We start from the raw sequence: 22,206 nt of genomic DNA, 5'->3' as shown, positions 1-22,206 counted from the left end.
TTACCTACTGGTATGTATATCATCAAAATACTTTCACGAAAAAAATATTTATCGTCTATTATTTATTTATTTGATCAACGGTATTCCTACAACTTACAGCTACTTATTAAACTATATTCAAACAATTACACTGTACACAATAGCCAAAACGGAATACACATTTAAACATACACAAAGCACAATTTAAATTTATAATATCGTTACTCAGTCTATCTAGCCTTTAGCTTTAGCCTTTGATCTTTATCGAAAAAACTAAAGCTCCACCTGTATTAACAAGTATTACTATAAGTTTAAATAAAATAAACATTCCTTTATATACTTAAAACAGCTTTAATGTTTAACGCTCCGTAAAGTGAGATCTAGTTTCGTGAGAGGGCTTTTAATTATACTGAAGACTGACCCCGGTCTGAGTGGAAAACTAGATAAAAATGAATATCTTATTCTTAAGAGCTCATTATGCGGGCGAAAAAATTCTATTAGGTTAGATAAAAACATTATTCGAATAGTCTCTGAAACCTTTTTACTGAACAGCGGGCGAACCGATGTCACTGATGTTAAGTGATACTGCCACACAAAGACACGCTTGCAGGCGTTTTAAAAATGTCAACTAATACAACATTTTTGTTAGGCATTTATGGTTAATAGAACACAGAACAATTGCGTCCGACGTAAGAGACACAATATTATAAATAACATTTAATAACTAGGTGAACATACTTGATGAACATGCCGCGACTGGACTGGGCTGTATAACTATTTAGATATATAAACCTATATGTTACATCAACTTTTCTATGTTTTGTAATTTCCAGTCATCTATTTCCCTTTATCACTGGTACGCTCGTTTCTTTAAGGGCCATAAGTCGAATCGGAAATACTTCACTGCACTATTCCTAAACTGATTTAACAATATTTTTTTAATATTTTCAAGAGTAATGTGAGCCTAGTTGTTAAGCGCCCTGGTGACATCTTGAAGAAACTACCCAATAATTGACAACGTGTATGTAGAATAAAAACAAACTATAAACATAAATCCCTAATGCGCCGAGACAAACTAAGGATAGAGGGGTGTGGAGGCCACAAGTCGAAGTATCGGTTAGGGATTTTCAGGAACGACCTTCAATGAAGACTACTTAGAAGTAGAAGATATAGAAAAATTATTAAAGAAACCGATGCCATCTAGGACCATGTATTTATAGATTGTAGATCCACTAAGCGCGTGGTAGTTCCATTTTACGTAAATTCTGTTTTTTGGAAATCATTTAGTTCGGAGACAAAAGTCTATAACTGGGTAATGTCAATTTGTGGTAGCAAAGCTTAGCTAATTTATTACTTACTTATAGATAAAAATAATTATTATTAATAATATAATATAATATAATATAATATAATATAATATAATATAATATAATATAATATAATATAATATAATATAATATAATATAATATAATATAATATAATATAATATAATATAATATGATATAATATAATATAATATAATATAATATAATATAATATAATATAATATAATATAATATAATATAATATAATATTATTTTATTTTATTTTATTATATAATATTAATAATATTATAGATTTGGTATAATAGATTACATCGTTGAATGAATTTTTGATGGAAAGCGACAAAACTAGTCAGTCGGAAAATCTTTACAAGTTTGTTACAAGCTAAGTCTAGTCTAAAAATACACATGATTTGAAGACAAGTGTGAACGTTGTTGCCGGCACAATGGAAGCATTGTTAGCGTGCGAACTTCGAAATCTAATCTTGGTCTAGACTTTTTCTAGGTCATAGTGTAAGATCTTTAATTCTTTAGAATTCAATACTAAATTTTCTAGAGTATAAAACCCTCATATAAGTGTAAAAAAAATAAGGTATATCTTGGAAGTATTTCTAATAGCAAACAATTACTAGAACAAACTGTTGAACAATTTTTGTCTGTATAAACAATAAAACTCCATAGCAATATTTTTTACACGATTCTAGTTTCAAAATCAACAATTTCTCAAATTTTTGTCAAGAAGTGATTTCATTGCGTCTGTTTTATTTAGGGCTGTTTTACACAGTTATGGATGCAGAAGGATTCAAACCCTGGACGCGCTGAGCGGCCGCAACAATCCAATAACGTCACAATATATCAAAGCGCGTATAAACACATATTTCTTCATGAATGTTGGTCGTACATGACACAGGCAAATGATGATCTCAGCGGCGCAAAAATACACTGCATAATTTAGCATTAGCATAATATTGGAGTGGTTTTCTTCGGAGTTTAGCCTTTGACAATATTCTGCACTTTGAGATGCTCTTTCGTTTTTAATGGCTTTCATAAAATTGTTATTCTTTGCTTTTCTATTCATTTTTTTTAGTCTGCATTTGATTAAATTAGTATAAAATTGATAGTCAATTTAAAATTACCTTATCAGATTATACCCCTTATTCATAAAAAAGTAAAAAATTGCACTTTTAACTAAAAAATTGTTAATATTGGCATACAACTTGCGAACTGTGGAATCGACTTGACCGATACGACCTCCAATTGTTTAAAGTAAGAGTATACTCTCTCAAAGGCCGGCAACGCACCTACTAAAATGGTTGTCCATGGGCTATGACTACCCTTTTTAGGCGTCCCGTAGGCTCGTTTGCTCCTATTTTAAATAAAAGTTTTTTTTAAAATTGAAGTAATACATTTTATAGGGCATATTTGTATAAGAAACCTACTATAAAATGCATAATTTAATAAAGAAGACTGTGTGCAGTAAACGGAAGCCATTTTGTTACAAAGCCTCTAATATACGTACTGGGTAATAATTCAAAGTATTAGTGTGAGATTCCCCCTTATTAATGAGATTATTTTCGCACCTGCTCCTAACTGGCATCTATAATATAATTACTGTGCCTTAATGTGCGGAGGAGCAGTCGAGAATTACCATAATTTCGGTTTAAGAATGGCGCAGTAGCGATTTTAGAATTTTAAATCTAAAAATGATTAAATATTTTGATTAAATCACGAATCCTGTATAATAAACGACAAATAATAAGAAATAATCAAATTCGCAGTGAAATAACTTTTATTATTAAATACTTATATAATTGCCTAGCAGTGTTCCGTGGCTTCGACAGTGTTAATTCGATCGTAGCGTAAATATAGCCTTCCTCAATAAATGTACTATCCAACATATTAATATGTTTTTAATTTACAAAGTTAAAAGACAAACTCTTCAGAATTTAATTATAGTGATATATACAAATCTATCAAAGTAAATCTATCTATAAAGTATAATCTATTGGTTTTCCATAGATTATATTATCATAATCATAATATATTATTATCAATATAGGCTTTTTGCTAGGTTTTATTAAGATTGTAACTGATTTTTGAGTATATCTAGACAAGTTGTACTAAAAAATTAGTAGCGACTTTATGTTGTGTATACTGTTCAAATTTCATTTGAATTATTAAAGTATATCATTTTGATTAGATTTATTTACTAGTCGGAATTAGATCATATTTGACTATTGAACAGTTTTGATTTTAAATTTTGAAACAAACGTGTGTCGTTACTTGTTTGCTATACTGCCCCCCTAAGCAAGGAAGCGTTGTGTTTCCGTCGCATACTGGGTCACGACTCGTGAGTCATTGCCTGCTCAATATTGGCATACAAAATGTATATCATACGAAAAAATCACGAAATATTTTTTTTTTACATATAAACACAGAAAAGTCCGAGTCTATACTCGTACTCTTAAGACATACACGACCAAGTATAGTATAGATATAGATAGTACAGTCAACGGCGACAAAAAACAAACATTATTTCTAGATTGATTTTTTATAAAATTTACTTTTGTGTTTTAAGAATTAAGGCGTAAATAACATTATTTTACCTATATTTGTACCAGTACAACAACGCTGTTCATTTGAATGGCATATACTATTTGGTTGTGAGATGATCAATTAAAACAAAAGCGTAGTAAATTTGCATTAGACGAATAAGTATTTATTAAGTGGCAGTTTGTCTAATTTAGATTTTAATTTAAATTGCTGAAAATTGTATAAAAAAAAATTCTCCAAAAGAAAATTGTTAATATTCTTAAATAAATAAAGCGTATAATTACGTAAAACATGATAAGGCAAATCAAAATTAATAAAAAATGATTATCAATAAATTCAATATAATTTTTCCTTAAATTCCGATCGGGATGCCAATGACAGCTCAGACCTTGGCCGTTCGACCTCTATCAATCTGACCCTTCCTAAATTATGTAACAGCAATCCCTTTTGTCTCTCCTTTCAGTATTGCCTTGGGTATCGTTTTAATAATGTATTCATAAATGTTCCATTTAGAAGATTGAATTTAATATTTCAGTATGAATAATATTCAGATAAATTTTACGACATTTTGTCCTTTCGTTGTTTTCAAATAAATTAAATATATTCACTGACTATAAAAATATATGTTAGCCCAGTCATGTAATACTCAACCTTGTGGCATCGCGTTTAAAGTCCAGTCTTATATCAATTGCTCCTGATTTCTACGTGTATAATACACACACATTTATACGTCAAATGAAAATCACCTGCCACATGCATTAGATATAATTTGTCATTAAACCTACTCACTGCAACGCCATATTCTCTCGTACAAAAATATGATTTTATAAGTGTTAACTAAATAAAATTTAACCAAAATGCAAAAATGAGCACGATACTTATTACAGATAAAGAAAGAAAATTTTGATCTTGATGAAGACGCCATCGAGAAAACAGGCATCATAGAACATATTTTTGTAATAACTAGTAACGTCTCTTAATGATTAATAATTAAGAAATATTAATACGCGGACAGATCGAAGATAGCTTCGGTATGTGATGATGTTAATTACAAGAAATTTCTTTTACGCCAAGCGGATTCAATTTATTGCAACGACTAAGCTCTATGCATACGATTGCACATAAGTAAACTATTTACTGTAGACAGGTCTTCAGCTCATTATAGTCGCACTTCTATATCGATATTTATACCCGGTCTGTTCAGTAGGTACATAGGGAATATTAGTGGAAATATTTTCTTTAAAGACGAGAAGATTTTAAATCGAAGTTTTCCGACAAAGACTAAAACTTTTTTTATAAAAGTGGTTACATTTATAAATAAAAAAGAATATAAGAATGATATAATTATCCACCGCGGCTAATAAATGGTCTACCCAATCACATATTAGATTGCCTAACGCCAACCAATATAAACAGTAAATTAAAAAACTACTTTTATATGCATTTGTCGCGCTCCTAAACAAGACTGTTATGGTTACATCAATATAAACCACAGCGGTTTTCTAATGTAACTTATTATGATAGTATTATATTTTTTTGTAAAATAAAGAAATTTAAAAAAAAAATGTAAGTAAGTTGACTGATAGCGCGATTATTCAGTCTCCGTAATATATGGATATGTGGTATCATTATCAACTTCATTCTACAAAAATATTTATTTAAAACAAAGTTAGTTTTTTATAGTATCGCATAGGTTATAACAGTTATAAGGAGATCGTTATCTGATAGTTTAAATATTGTTTTATTGTCGAAAATGACTGCCAGTGAAGGTAGAAAACAACTTGTTGATCTTTTGTAGGTAAAGGGAATGTGCTATTTGTCTTTATTATTTTATACTTGGTATTAAGTAGCCGTATTTATATTTCTTATATCCACACCATACGAAAACTGCTACTGCCTCGAAAGATACAGAAACTAATGATATTATTTTATGTTAAATTAAGATTACTTTGATTATTAAATGGAAGTGATTCAAAAATGTAATGGATATCTGAGACAGTACATATTATTATCGTAGAGTATTAACGTGTTAACAATAATGTTGTTTATGTTGTAGATCAGAAAAAAATTAATAATTGAACACCACTTGCCACCCGTTTAATTGAGAGTTGTTTAAAAAACTTATTAGTATTTTGTATTAAGTGTTTTATTTGTTACATTTTTATATCTTTTGTTATACATTATGACTCAGTAGCCTTATGTAATTTTAAGTATTATACAACGTAACGTCCGTAATATATAGAACATGAATAGCTCACAATGCCTTAGAAATTGTGCGACCTGACAGCGTCAGAAACTCAGTCAGCGGAATAATCCCAACAGCCTGGTATTGTTTACAAGATATCCAACAGACTAGGCTAAGTCCTAGTTCGCACGTGTTCGTAATCCCTTGTGCGTCTCGACGAATCTTCAATGGCTTCTAATTCATTGCCAAGGGCATCTACATTAAGTGAAATTTTGACTTCATAATCATTTATTTAACTGTTAAATCTGCGTCTTATTAGATATAGCAATAAGCGAGTCTTTTTATGTGTGACCATAGACAACCTTTAGTAATAAAGATTATTTTTGACCATATGTCTCAAATCTATGGTATTGATCTGTTGAGTGCGTTTGACAACTTCTTATTTGATTTGTTTTTCTGTATCGTTTCGTGTACATAATATAGTTAAAAGAATTTCTTAATATAATATTTGGCATTGTCTTGCCAACTGTAAAAAAATCTATTATTGATATATTCTATGTCGTAAGTGATTAAGTTGACGACTTATTTGATTTGTAAAAAACTTACTTATATTTGCAGTAACTTTAACATTTAAGTGTATCATATCATAAACAAATTCAATATATTTTATAAACAATGGAAAATGGACTATGTACACATGTTGTCTATTATTTAGAGTCTATCCTCTCAAAGGGGTGACAGGAATCTTTCAGCTCTGTAATTTATTAAAAAAACAATGTTTAAAAATGGAAAACTAAATTTGCCTATCTCGTTACTTTTGGAGGTTCAATAATCGTTAAAGTTTTGCATAGAGCGATATAACACTTAGATGTGATCCAGTGAAGTGTGTGAGCATCAATGAGGCGTGCGCGCACCTCATGTGAACTCAGCCGACCGCGAAGAATTACAAGAATTTATTTCTTAATTAATTAAACGATTTCCTAAAGTGTTGATTGTGTTCATATTTTATAGTCTATATATACATAAAGCCTATACACCCGTTAAGTTTTGTAGCGTAGTATTTAGCAGTATTCGAATGACCAGCGTTAGGTAACGCCCATAAAGGCAATTAATATTACTACGTTATTATTTATTTAGTAGATTTAGTTTTAGTTAAAATGTTGGTGCCAACCCCGTTACCAGATTCGGGTAAGGGGCTTACTTGGTGATAAATAGTTAAGGATGTATCTTTAATAGTTATGTAATTTTACTCAGTTATATTTAAGTGTTTAAATTTTGTAAGATTTATTAGGCTCATAACGATAGCCTTATGAAGTATTGGTAAAAACCCATATCACATAACATATATTTATGTATCCTTACAAGCTTTTAAAATCGCTGGAGTCCTTATTTATCCAGATATCATTTCGGCTTGCAGCATCTTTTGAAAACTCTAAATATACACTCCAGTAGATATATTTTAATACAGTAAAAAGTATTATTATTATTATTCATCATACTTAATAGTAACATGGAATAATCAAACAACAATATTTTCGCGAAGATTTCAAAGTATTTTAGATTAAAATTAAGTTATAACTTGAATGACACATCACATCCTAGACAGAATAACAAATTTGTCAATTAGCGATGCATGACATTAACAATTCGTTGCTTTAAATAGCTTAAATGTTAAATAACGTGCAAATTGCAAAATAGAACCAACACACGTCAAAATTTAATTATAAAAATGTTAAGAACGTTGTATGTTTCTTTTTTAGTAAAAGAAAGTGGAATCACGAAGGATGACAAAAACGTAGAAATCGCTCTTCAATAGTCGTCTGAATACAAGTAAATAAGCATGAATGAAAGTAATTATTTATTTTATTACATTATACTAGCATCTGAATGTTAAAAATAGGTCATTAATACGCCTATAATTATTAATAACAAGCTGCCCCGCAAACTTCTTTTAGACTTAATATGATTTTGTTATTTGCCTTGGGGCTTCGTTTCTTAAAATAAAAACTATATTTTTTTACGATTTCCAAATTTTCTCTCCATAAAATCCTCAGAGTTCAAGGAATAATTAAAAGAATAATTTCTCGATTTAGTCCAGCCGTCTTGAAGTTTTGTTTAGCAATATAGTACCTATGCGATTGATTTTTAATTATTAAAATATTTTTATCAAAAATTACTTTTTCTGAATTATATCGACGGATAGATAAGTCAAATATCTTGACTTATTACAAAACAATACGACAATATTTTCTGATCCACATAGCGATGTTATTTTACATATGTTTTGAAATGCATAATTAAAAACATTGATTACTTATCTTCATGATTACATATCACTTAGATCATTTGTCTTCCAGCTCACTATTATTTTCAATATGTCGATAAAAAAATATTTATTTAGAAAATAAATATTTGTCAAATAATTGTCGGATACTTTGACCTAATTGACCTGTCTTTTCATCAAAATTTAAAAATCATTTTAAAGATTGACACGGACCGGCTTCAATTAGTATATTCAAGTAAAGTTAAGTTAAGTTTATAAATTGCAGAATGACTGACGAAATACAACTTTTATTTTAAATGAATGGGATTAGTAATATCAAGTAATGGGGCACATATTTATGGACATATTTATGGATCCTATCCGGGCGTTTAAACCCTCTCTGAACCAATCACATTATTCTAGTATTGTCAAATATTAATGATATAATCATGGGATTTGTTAAAAATCCAACTATAGATGCAATTTTTAAAACTATGCACCAGTAAAATCTGTTATCAGTGTCTATGAGTTATGTGTGTGTATATGATAAGAGATGATCTAATACTTTCACTATCAGAAGTGCTAAAGGTATTGCATCCGATTTGAGAAAGTGGTTTTCTTTCAAGTGTTTAAAATATTATTTACGTTTAATTTTATATTAATTTTGTTCAAGTTTTAATGTATTTTTTAAATAAAACTATTTTATTATTTTGATAGATTATCTAGCTTGCTTGACATGTGATTAACGCTGGTACTTGTCATTGGTGAGTAAGCTCTATCCTAATTAGCACCTTAACATTAATTTTTTTTTTTTAATTTTGAGTGATCCAGAGTCAAGACTTTCTAACTCTGCCTTTGAAAAAATCCCATAAATTTGACGTAAGAGTCTTAGTACTTAGCGCTATGTCTCATAAGTAACCTACTAATTATTACTAAAAACCGATATGTGATATAATACTGACAATGCGCACGCGTCTTCGTAGAGTATTAAGAAATTTAGGTCCTCTATTTGTCAAAATTGAATAAAATCAATTATCCCTTTCTTGCTAGGTTATGTTCTTTTTTTATAATGTTATGGTCCGGTAACCTATATTATGGTATAACTTATTTACGATGAAAATATTATTATTGTTTGTATATATTATCTAAATTAATTTTTGTATCAAAGTTAAATAGTGTCAAATTACAATTCTTAGAAATATATCTTCAGTGATGCGACGCCGACGGCAATTTTTCTATATTAATCAATTTGACCACATCTTATTGGATAAAATAAGAGGTTCGTTGAATTTAAATTAATAGATTCTTCAAATTTTATACTATTTACTAGTTAATTGCCGACCTACAAAAATGATCCTCCATTGTTTAGTTAGTGGTTAATGATCCTACAAATAAAATATTGCTATGCAAAGAATGAAACTCAGGAACTATGGATTATCCTCTAGGTCTTGGAGGTACATTTACTATTTTATATAGGTTTTTAAAAGACAACACAATGCTTCGCGATTATTTTTACAATTAGAATGTATGGTGGATGTAATTGTCTTTGGCATGTTCCGTATTATTTTAATGACCGTTAACCGGAAGCTCCTAAAACAGACGCAATTGTTTTGCTGCATTTCCGCAATAAAGATCTATTTGCAAACAATATAACATTTTACAGATATGCACTTTCACTCTTACTCGGATGGACATCATAATGTGTACATAATTTTTTCTTTATTAGAGCTTTTTACGAGCAATTTATCTGTATATTTTTCTATACTTTCGTTTCCAATCATTTCTTTTTATTCCATCTTCTTTTGTTCTTCTTCTATGTTAACAATGAGGTGATAAGTCGGTTACCATTAAAACCAGATTAAGTTTGTTTTAGGTTTAAAAAAACATCCACTAGACTTGATAATTTTTTCTTCATGATTTTTGCCAATTACGTTTCAAGGTTTAATCTTATAAATTACACATGTCTTTAATTTCTCAGGTACATAATTTTCGTACAATAATGCAATTGTGCATCAATTGATTCAATTAGATAACTGACTTAGAAAAACGAATGCACGTCACGGATGACGCAACGAAGAAAACACAATGTACCGGCGAAAACTAATCTAATCACGACGGACACTGCATTCTTGTGCATACCGGTGGCAAATATTTTATAAAATTACTCCGAACGAGAAAAACTTAACGTATTTATCAACTTTCACGATCACGCTCATAAGTCATAACTCAGCCGGCAAATTAGTACGTCACTAAGACTCACCTTTAGCGAGGCGCTGCAGAATAATTTCCTTATGTTCTTGAGTGTGGGGCTCGCCGATGACAGCAAGGAGATAGCATCCCGTGAGAGGACTCGGTGGGGGTACGGAGGCCGAGACCTCCGTTCCCAGGGACAAGGACCTGTCCTCGTCGTGGTCCATCGCCGACGGCGGCGCCGGCGCGACTGCCGACGGTTCGCCCAGAAGATAGCGCACAGTCGACCGCTGTGGACGAGAACTCCGCACAGAATGACTCTGGAAGGCGAGGTAGCTCGCCGTTTGCGCGCGCAAACATTGATTCGCGATGCGCGGCACGCAGACGCGCCGGCGTCTCCACCGGCTCCAACCCTCAGACTTTCTCTCTCAACTATCGCCTTACTTTCTACACGTGTTAGAAGAAGATAGATGATTTAGGGCGTATACAGAAGAGGCTCTAGGCTGATCGACGCACACGTGATCTGCATTGCGTCTAAACAACCCGGCTGAATCCTCGCTCAGCTGTTCACCGCTCGATCGATAATGATATAATCCTAATTGCTCACTTTGCGGCTGCCGGTGTCGGCATAAACATGGTTCTCTACCATAAAGGACTCTATTATGTAATTCTAGCATGCGCAGTCCTGAAGGTCATTTAATGATATTTTCTTTATTTCCTTACTTGAATATTTTGAGTCGAGTCGAGTCTTGGTCTTAGAATAAATTCTACATACAATGGCTTCATGGATAATCATTACCTATATATATTTTCATTTAAGGGTTTCACTTCTAATAGTGGGTTACGCTCACAATTACGAATGTTACTTCAAAAGTTTAAAAAATATGTTTATAGAATTACAATATTTGACTGACGATACAAGTTACAAGTGGCAATTATTTGTAAATTCTTCAAGAAGATTCGAGAATAGAGAATTCGATTCACAAGTCTTTGATGTACTTAAAAAATATATCAAGTAGACGTATGTTTGGACGTACGTACATTTAGTAAAATTGCTAGGTATAAATATAGAGGAGGTGCTTTATCTTGAATCTTAGGCTTCGATAGATTCATCGAAGGAATAGGTAAGGAATATTACTGACAGATGCATCATTAAACGGTTTAATTGCGCATATAAAGGTAGTATGCTCGACTTCCGACTCGTACGCTTAGCCACAGATCGTGATCTACTCACTGGGTTCATACATTTTATTATTATAAAGTGTGCCTCCTATCACAAGATTCAATGAATATTGTTCGAATGCTACTTACTAAATATAAAAAAAATAAAAAATTATCGATTCTCAGTTAAATTTAGATGATAAACAAAACCATTTTCAGTTAATTATAGCTAAGCGTGTCATCATCAGAACCTACTTTCTTTTTCGCATGGAGATCAATCTGTGTAAAAACTGAACAGAGATCTCATCGAACTTAAACGGTTTCCAACTAATGGTGGCTGTACACACTCGTCGAGACACCCCGAGACAGGCCGAGTGCGAGAGTGTACAGTAGAGCTCTCGTCTCGCCTCGCTTCCTCGCAGTTGGTCTCGCCTCTCTCGGTCGCCTGTCGGTTTTTTGCGCACGAGTCAAAGGGTCTCGCGAGTAAAACGAGAGCGACCTGTACACACTCGTTCAATCATTAAATTTTGGATAATATTAAAACTTTATGATCCTAATTACCAATTTCTGTTGCGGTGTATAGTGACCATCTTCTTCTTTGCCATGGCTTCGTATTTTTTTTAATGGTTAACGTGAAGAAAATTATAATAAGTCATTGCACAAAGACAAACAGCAGCAGCGGTTGCCACGTCCATTATCAACGGTGTTTTAAATACAATTAACGTAACGAGTGTGTACAGGCTGCGCTCTTCTCTCGGTCCTCTCGGTCGAGACTCTCGGCGAGAAGCTCTCGCCGAGTGTGTACAGCCACCATAAAATCCTTAGCTATCGTGTGATTGTTGCTTAAGAATTACAAATAGCATTAGGAATTCTAAAAGCGAAGTATATTTGAAAGGACATAATTACTGTAAAAGTTTAAGCTGTAAAAAAAGAAATATTCTCAGTTGTTCGCAAATTAGCTAAAGTTTCGTTCTGAAGGCGTTTTTTTAACTTGAGACGCTTAATTTGTTGGAACTTGGCTGGTTTCTTTTAATTCTTCACATTGTTTGATTCTTTCTGTCTAAAATTTATAATTAACTAGACAATCTGTTAATACTTGGAGTGTTAACTGTTTGTATAATCAAGAAATGTTCTACTAATAAAGTAATACTGTCAAATAGTGTCTACAATTTTTTTTGATATTTCGTTACACATTACTAAACATAACATATTACTATATAATACAGAATGCATAAAATAAAGTTAACTAACATACCTAATAATGCTACAAACGTCAATCAATACCATTTCATATAGTTTTAAAACAGGCTAAAAATAATTGACAAAATATTGTTGACAATTATTTTTACGTAATATATGCAATTTAATTTCCAACAAGGATAAAAATGTTTCCCTGTTTATAGGAAAGTGCATGACACATCCTTCCCCCATGAAAAGCGATTTATTGGAATAGGGGAAGCAGGGGTGACGTCACATCCGGCGCTCCGGCTGACTTGTATCGATTTCGGGCCATGACAATGACTTTACGGCTTCACTTATTTTCCTTACCATATGGTAATAAATAACTGTCGCTTTAATTTCGAGTTGAGCTATCATTTATATCTATGATTAAATTTGGTTTTCAAGAAATGTATTGAGACAAGTTTACTGTCTAATTATAATGTTTTTGGCGGCTCATTGGTCTAGTGGTTAGTACCCCTAACTGCGAATCCATGGGTCCCGGGTTCGATCCCCGGCTGAGACAAACATCAATGTGATGAGCATTTGGTGTTGTCCTTAGGTCTTGGGTGTTTAAATATGTATTTATATGTTTATCTATCTATAATATGTATGTATATCCGTTGCCTAGTACCCATAACACAAGCTTCACCAGCTTAGCATGGGACTAGGTCAATTGGTGTGAAATGTTAAAAAAAAAAATGTATTTTATAATACTAATGTAGGCCATACACACTACGGTGTACCGGAGAGGTCCACCTGTGCAGGTAGACCGGAATGTGTGTGGGAATAGACCTGTGCAGGTTTTTGAACCTACCATTGTTCGGTTGACCTGCACAGGCATACCTGCACAGATTACCTCTCAGGTAGACCGTAGTGTGTACATAAGCAGTGTTACAGGTTTAGACTCTCAACCCTGAGCGGATTTTTCCACAACACTTGCTCGTACGGATAAGGCAAAATCGTAAGGATATCGTCTTTTTTTTCGTGGGGAAATGCGTTACGCATACCCTCCCGCGGCACGGTTGGCCTGGTGGAGAAGGGTTATGTGGGACTCGCTTTTGTGCATACCCACTAAAACCCCACGGCGCCACCAGCAATCGCCCGGGGCAGGACACGGTAACAGCGTAGCCTTGTCCGCATCCAGCCACGCAATCAGCCGTTAATATCACGGTAATCTACGGCCACGAATGATGTGGATTGGACCTTGGCACAGAAAGGGCCTTTCACATCGGCCAATTCTATTGTTTTATAAAGCTGGGGGAGGCTGGGTACAATGCTTGCAGGGATGCGTCAGCATCCCTTTTCTTTGGGACGCATGAATGACCCTTTCGTCTTAGACCAACTTTTTTGTCGTTTAGACATAAAAACTGTAAACTTTCTTCAGGTGTTTTAAGACGGCAAAACATTTGTTTGTAATTGGAGATTTAAAGACTGCTGGTGAATCTTGTGTTATGGGTACTAGGCAACGGATATACATACATATTATAGATAGATAAACATATAAAAATAAATTTAAACACCCAAGACCTAAGCACAACACCAAATGCTCATCACATCGATGTTCGTCTCAGCCGGAGATGAACCCGGGACCCATGGATTCGTAGTCTGGAGTACTAACCACTAGACCACTGAGTCGTCAAAAAATAACTATCTGTTTCGTTATCTTTTGTTTTTTATACACATATACAGAAATCTGAGGCCCAGATATAAAAGGTTGTAGCGCCACTGTTTTTTACTAAACATAATTACCTTTTACAAATGCGTAATTTTAATACTGTACAAATAATAAGTATGAGGTAACAATTATAAATATAATAAAAAGGGCTTGTTTTAACATTACTTATAGGGTGATTCATGAAAAAGATTCATTTTGTACAACAAAACGGACAAATTAAAATAACCAGTGGCGAACGGTTTATTTATTGAAGTTGGGATCGCTATTGGAAGTTAATTAATAGGCTTTCGTGTTTTAAGGGTAATTATATTGCATCCACGCTTTTGCCAAAAATCCCATTCAGACATTACGTACTGCAAGCGATAAAAAATTTATGAGAAATGAACACATAAATATATCTGCATTTCAATACTAAAAATAATGTTAAGTGCTCACTTTTCAAGTCGGTCTTAATATAGTGGTTCTCAGTTTGGATTCTTATATTGAGAACAAGAAAATCTTTTCGTAGTATTTGTAAGTAGCATCTTGTGTTCAATTTCCGTTAACCGAGGGACATTTTGTTTACCTAGTTTTATTGAGAATTATTGTTAGCTTTTTGATTGCTTCTATATAAATAAAACTTTGAATGTAATTTGTATTACTGATCTCTTCAGATGTTGATAATTTACACAAGTAGAACAATATTAATAAATTAAAACAATAAAAATTAGCTTGAGTTAAGCGACAACAGAATACAGATCCAACGAACCAAATAATAATAATAATTTATTTTATCCCATATAACATTTACAACAAACAATACGATTACAGTTGAGAAGGTATTGGTAGACTGGTTTCCAAACTAGGTAAGAACCTGCGATATGGATAACCAGACTTCTATTCCACAGCAAATTGTCATATTGAGTGGTTACAAAAAGTACATACATATATGGGTAGGCAAACAAATTTAACGTTTTAAATAAAGAAAGAAAAACAAAACAGTCAACCAATTAGAAGTTAGCACAAATAAAGTTGTATGGGCGTATTTGAGTGTGTGTGTGTGCGTCTAAATGCGGTAACTGAGTCCACACACTACACTAAGTTAAAATATCACTTTGGATGTCAACTTGTATTAGTCTTAACATCCTATTAAACAATCACAATCGAACCGAACGCACAATCGTTTCGTCTTAAAACATTCTCACCTAAAACATTGTATTCTACATACACCATTTCTTATCAACTATGAATTTTCACCTAGAATTTGGAATATTACGACAGTCTTGTCCATGCTGGAAAATAAGCCATTCTAGTGTTAATATAAAATTAATAAAAGTCAACCCTAACAACGCTCGTCAGCAGTTTCCGAGACATCGCCCTTGAGAAGATAAGGCTTGGCTCGGGTCCAAGCGACCCTTTGTTGCCTGATTGGTCGTTTATTGATATTTCTTGCGCCTAGCAACTATTATTAAGCTACATACGGCTGTAATCCGTAATTTTCTGCGCGATTGGTCTATCGCATTGTTCGGAAATTTTATAAAATGTATATTGTCACTAGGTATAAAATTTAATGTTTTAAAGAAATTTTCTCGACATTATCGTATTGGCATAGTTTGTGAAGTGGCAATGGGCGGGGCATATAACAAGATACACAGATAAAAGGTGGACCTAAAAGACAACTGTATGGAAGAACCAAGGGGAAGAAGGAGAAGAGAGCGCCCCAAATAAAGATGGATAGAAGAAATAGAATCGGTAGCAGGAAGCGAATGGAGATAGAATGCCATAGACAGAGTCAGTTGGAAAAAGCTGGAGTAGGCCTTTACCCGTGAAAGGGGTTCAGATCGACGGTATAGATAAAATCTAAGCTGTATATTATCATTTTTTTTGTCATGATTGGTGATTAAGCGGGCTTTAATATTATTATTATAGGATGTATTTCTGTAAAAATAAATAAAATTAAAAAAATATATAATAACATGAGAAAGTCAGCGTGTGTTATTTCGTTTACTCCATTAAATTTTTTATATAAACAAAAGATATTTAAACGTTTTACAAGCCTCAATTAAAGGTTGAACTAAAACATTCTGTAAATATTTTAAGCTATCATTAAGTTATTAACGTTGCGGATGTAAATATAGAATATAGAAGTGGTGTTGGCCTGGTGGCTTCTCGCCCCTGAGGTTGTGGGTTCGAACCCGTGGTGTGCCATGTGACCAATGGGCTTTCTGTATATGTAATCTAACACTAGCTCGTAGGGTAAAGGTGTTTACGTGAGGAAACTGGCATGACTCAAAATTTGTGTGTATGTGTCAGACAAAAAGCTGATCACCTACTTGTCTATGAAATAAAAATGATCAAAGACACGAATCCCCTCTGAGGCCAAGACCCATATAGGGTTGTAGCGCTAATGGATTATTATTAATAGATATATAAAGTTTATTTATAAAGAAGAATCATTTTGAATGAGTGCTTTGTAGTATAGCTCAGTTTGTCCTAATACACACAAATGAAGGAGCATCTCATAAGAAAAAAGCCACATTTCTTAACTTTGCACTTATATTTTGCCTTATAAAATGTTACGGCAATGTTGCAAAAAGGGAATGCATGGCAGCAGGCGCTTAGTAACATTCACTAAGACTTCTAAGTAGGTTAAGTTGGTTGAGAAAAACGAATGGGTACTTTTCAGATGGAATGGAATAATAACTATTAATATAAATTGTATGAACTTTAATTAAACTAGTAATTTATAGCTGCTTTAAATGACTCGTACGTGATATTGCATTTTATAAGCTCTTATAATATTTAATCAACGGGTATATATTTTAGAAGTATTTTAGGGTTTTGGTTCTGACGAATTTTGGTATCTTATAAGTACTAATTACTATGAGTTTCTTATTACGGTTTTTATGTACACTTCGTTACATTTATAGAAAAACGAATAACATAATAAATACAATTTATTAGGGATGCAACCGGCGGCCTTATCGCTAACAAGCAATCTCTTTCAGGAAACCCTAGTAAGGAAAATACTTAAAACAAATATGATGCGTATTTAGCGATTTAAATAAAGTGATAGCCGCTGCCCATGGACACGAGCATCGTGGCCAGCTGGTGTATTTCCGACCTTACAGGGAACCTCTTTTCTTGAATACCCCTAAGTCGTATCGCTTTGGAAGTACCTTTACTGACAGGTGGCGCGCGGCAGAAAGTGCTTTAAAAAGCGCTGTGTGGTAGAAGGCGTCGAAATCCGAAGGATGGAATTGTGCATTCTCCCTCGACGGCCGATGGAATTCAGCCGCAGGTATTGGTCCGAAATTTGCTACTATTTATAGGTAGTAAATAATATCAATTCTATGTAATGTGTCTACGTCTAATACATTTTTGAAACACACGAAATTAACTGCAGCCGTCAATAGTTGCATAAGGTGCTATTTCATCATTACATATGGGAAATAAACTTTAGTCTTACATAAGTTTTACATAAAAATATCTTATTTCGAGAAGCACAATCAAAAAGTTGTATTGTAAAATTAGTTTCACAGGTTCAATAATTATACGTCAGTCAGCGAAAGGTCTTTCAAGCTTAAATAACGCTACAAAAACCCATTTTTTCATTGTTAATTTTACCTTTTGTTTGATATGGCTTTATTAACTTAAAACAATGTAGCGGAAAAAATGTAAAACAGTCGTTACTCGTGATCTCAATTGAAATTCACCGCAAGCCGAGTCGTGGCTGCCTTCCACCGGTATTGAGATAAATGTAGACAAAATAAAATGCCTGCTGAATAATTGCGGAAAAGTTGAAGGATGGTATAATTGAATAAATAGTTGAACATAATAATTTAATAATAGGTACGTCTTAATTCGCCAAAGGTGTATTTTTAATGCACATAGTCGCGTAAACACGAAATAAAAAAAGCGTACCATTCCCTGAAAGGACGGCAACACATCCAATAGAAGCCGCGGTTAACACTTTATTCAAAGTGACCTGGTCGTTCGCCACTTGTTTCATAAAAACAGTAAAACTAGTGTTTTTATTTTATTTTATAAATTTTTATTTTATTATTAAATAAATAATAAATAAAAATCACTTTATTTGACGAAAAACATTTGGTACTTACATTCTAAAGGTTATAAACATACAATATGCAACGAATCGTTGTGTTTTCACTATTAATTTTGTTCAACCTCGTACCTAAAATAATTCTATGTGCACTAGCGATTAAACTAGGCCTAGCCTGTATCTTAAACGCTAGTCCCTTCCAGTGTCTTTAACAAATTGGTTAGGTTGTTTGTCATTAGATATTTATACGGGTTATATTTTTATTGTTTATAAAACTAAATGAGGGTAGAATCTAAAAAAAAGTTGTTGCAATTGGTTAATTATTGCTTAAACATTATAAATTATTATTTACAGAAAACATCACTGGTGCCTGAAGGATTACATCACAAAAACAGAGAGAACCTTACACATAAAATAACATCTATCTTAAATTTATGGACCCAAGCAATCACATCCCAGGTTGGCAAAAAAACACCTATTAAGGGTACTTGCAATTTTCGGGTGTTATTTTGAGATTTAAGGGTTTTTGAAGTGACATTCATCTTCGATTTTAGGGGGTTTAAAAAAAAGGAACTGGCTTTAAAATCGACTGAGAAGTGTTATAAATAATAATAGTGTATAAGAAGTAGAGGCGACGGCGGTAGGTTTGGACATAAAAAAGCCTTCGATCGGGTGTAGCACAGAGCACTTCTTTCAAAGCTACCAGTCTATGGGCTCCAAGAAATTATGCAAATGAAATTCCAGCCTACTGGCTGATCGTCCATTACCATAGGCGGTATCACTTAACATAATTGATATCGCATACACATCGTATTGATAACGTCTTCCTTCAGATTTTTAAAATCTGGAGGAGGATAGAACAGGGTTGACCACCACTAGCCACTAGAGTAAAACTGATCCATTATTGTATGTATTACCAATCGATACTCAATATTACTTAAAACACCGCAGTATAAACACGAGTCCAAAATAAATATTGAACTGCAAATGGAACTTTTTGTTTTGGTTACAGTCCAAAAGTGGAGCTGTGACGTTGATAGAATATTCAATGAGGTTTTTAATAGAAATTGGAGCAACGGACATCTGCAGGATAAAATATGGCTTTCTGGATATAGAGCATCAATTTGTATTTCACACAATTATATTGTTTGATTAACTTTCTTAACTCGTGTATGCGGTGATGTTGGTTATTTCGACTATGTGTTTGCGTGTTGTTCCCACGAGAATGTAAGTGCGTGCTCCTATTTCACCATGCCTCCTGCTAATAGAGGACAAATCTTTGTTTTTAATTTATGTTATTATTATTAATTACTTAAAATGTCACATGTCTGTAAGGAGCTACACCTTGGTGTAATCACCGTGACCACGCACGCTGTTAAAAAGTTTTTTCTTTAAATGTGTAAAGGTTATGTCAATAAAAGACAATACTATAGGCTAGACTAATCTAAGAGCCGTAACCTATTTATTTCTTATGTATTCTATTCAATTTCAGACTGGCTCTTCTATTGGATTTAATTATTATAAAAGCCTTACATGTTACAGGCTTTTTATAAATGAACGTCCACAGCCTCTAGAGTTAAATTTTAATTGCGGCGAGAAAGGCTTTCATTAATTATTCAAATATTTTATACGGCGCAGAAAATTTTCCCTGAATATTAACTTTTTAGGTTTTTAAATTGATTAAACGAAATTCGATGATTCTTTGAATACCTTTTTGGCTATTATCGCAATTTTTGGAACAAAATACGTATTATATGAAGTATAGGTTTTTTATTAATCTCGAGTATTTAGTATTTAATAGAAAAAAACAATTTTTGCCATTTCAGATGTTATGGTACTATTTGTAGTGAAGTCTTTATTTCAATTTTCTACATTTCAATTATAACTTGGAATGGAAGCCAATGTGACTATGACTTGCTCAACACCTTCATACTGAATCCCAAGTATAATTTAATATATTATAAGTATAAAATCTTACCTTTTTGTGTCTTACATGTTTTATCAGCCAAATTGGATTTGATGAATGAAGGAATTGTAATTAATCTGTAGTACAAAATATGATATTAAATAATACGGTTTTTATTTTTATACATATTTTATTGCTTGCTTAAAAAGTTGAATTTTCACTACTAAACTTTATTTATTTTTATTTTCTGTGCAAATTCTGTAAAGCTGAAGAATATGCATTTGCTATTTTTTCTTAATCCTACGAGTTTAAATGTAACGGGTTGAAAGTTTAGTTTCTCAATAATTTTTAAAAGCAATCTCCGAGATTGAACGATTACGAGTCCTAGCTTTTCCTATGAACCTCCGATATTAAAGATTAACTTATATTAGACTCGGCTTTGAAAATTTTATTTTCGTTCGCATACGATTTTAGTTTACATTTTTCTACCTTTTTGATGTGCATTTTTACCATTAAAATAGATTTCAAATTTGTTCTTGAATATTTTAAAATAAAAATAAATCAGTGGCGCTACAACCTTTCCTTTTAGGTCTGGGCCTCAGATTTCTGTATCTGTTTCATGATAATTTTTAAATCTAATAGGCATGAAGGTGATCAGCCTCCTGTGCCTGACACGCCGTCGACGTTTTCGGTCTAAGGCAAGCCGGTTTCCTCGCGATGTTTTCCTTCACCGTTCGAGAAACTGTTAAATACGCACATAGAAAGAATGTCCAGTGGTGCACAGCCGGGGATCGAACCTACAACCTCAGGGGTGAGAGTCGCATGCTGACCCCATTAGGCCAACACTGCTGTAATTTTTTTATAGAAACACCAAAACATTTTCTCTCAGATTATTATATTATAATAATTTATAATGTGCAACTGTAGTGCGTAGTTGTATCGTAAACGTGTTTGCATTTCGCGCAATGTATCAAACGTCAAAAAACCCGCGAGTACTGACAATTGACAGCTGATTATGACAGATGGGTGTGTTGATATTTTAGAAGTTTGCTCGACCGTGCGTGATAAGGTTGTATATCGATCGCGTCGCATTGCGACGGCACGCGAACCCAGCTGATTTCGTTACCTTATGTAACTGTTGCAACACCATGATTTCATGTGGACTCTTAATGCGGTGTAATAAAAATATTTCTATTAGAGTAAAAAACTTCATTTTTGAAAAATAATAAATATATAATGAACAAGTTATAATTATACTTATTACTTATGTTTAAACAAAGTCGCTTCCCAATATCTATTTTCGAATCTAAGCAACAGGTGTTTATGTGGTTTTCCTGAAGAGAAAGAAGACTTTTTCCTTTCCTTAAGGAAAAAGTTTACATATAAGTTTATATATCATTACCTACAAAATCTATCTATCGAATCTTCTATCGAATTAGAAATTACTGTAAAGATAGAATAATGATATTATGGAATAAAAAATTAATATTTATATATTCACTATTTATATGTTAAGATAAATCTGTAGGGATCCCTTGGGTTGTTAGATTCTTAGGTCTCACCCTCTCATATATTTAGTGATCTAGTGTAGCTTGCTAATTCGTACACTACATATAACATACAGATACTCCTACCATTTATTACAGATACATTTAAATACATATTCCACAGTTCACTGGCTGGCAAGTTATATAAGTATACTCATAAA

The 22,206-nt window shown here is 32.8% G+C and overlaps 1 protein-coding gene across 1 annotated transcript in view; it reads right to left on the bottom strand.

The window, feature by feature from the left end:
- LOC125050266 (titin-like) overlaps positions 1-10,786 on the bottom strand; it is a 103,532-nt gene extending 92,746 nt beyond the window's left edge. The window contains exon 1 of the mRNA XM_047649993.1: positions 10,564-10,786. Coding sequence (XP_047505949.1) covers positions 10,564-10,720 — 157 coding nt within the window. The 5' untranslated portion in view covers positions 10,721-10,786. The remainder of the gene's footprint in view (positions 1-10,563) is intronic.
- Positions 10,787-22,206: the final 11,420 nt, after the last annotated feature.

This window comes from Pieris napi, chromosome 6 (assembly GCF_905475465.1).
Source record: "Pieris napi chromosome 6, ilPieNapi1.2, whole genome shotgun sequence".
Lineage (NCBI taxonomy): Eukaryota > Metazoa > Arthropoda > Insecta > Lepidoptera > Pieridae > Pieris > Pieris napi.
The sequence above is the reverse complement of the archived record's forward strand: the minus strand, read 5'-3'. Positions and strand labels throughout refer to the sequence as shown.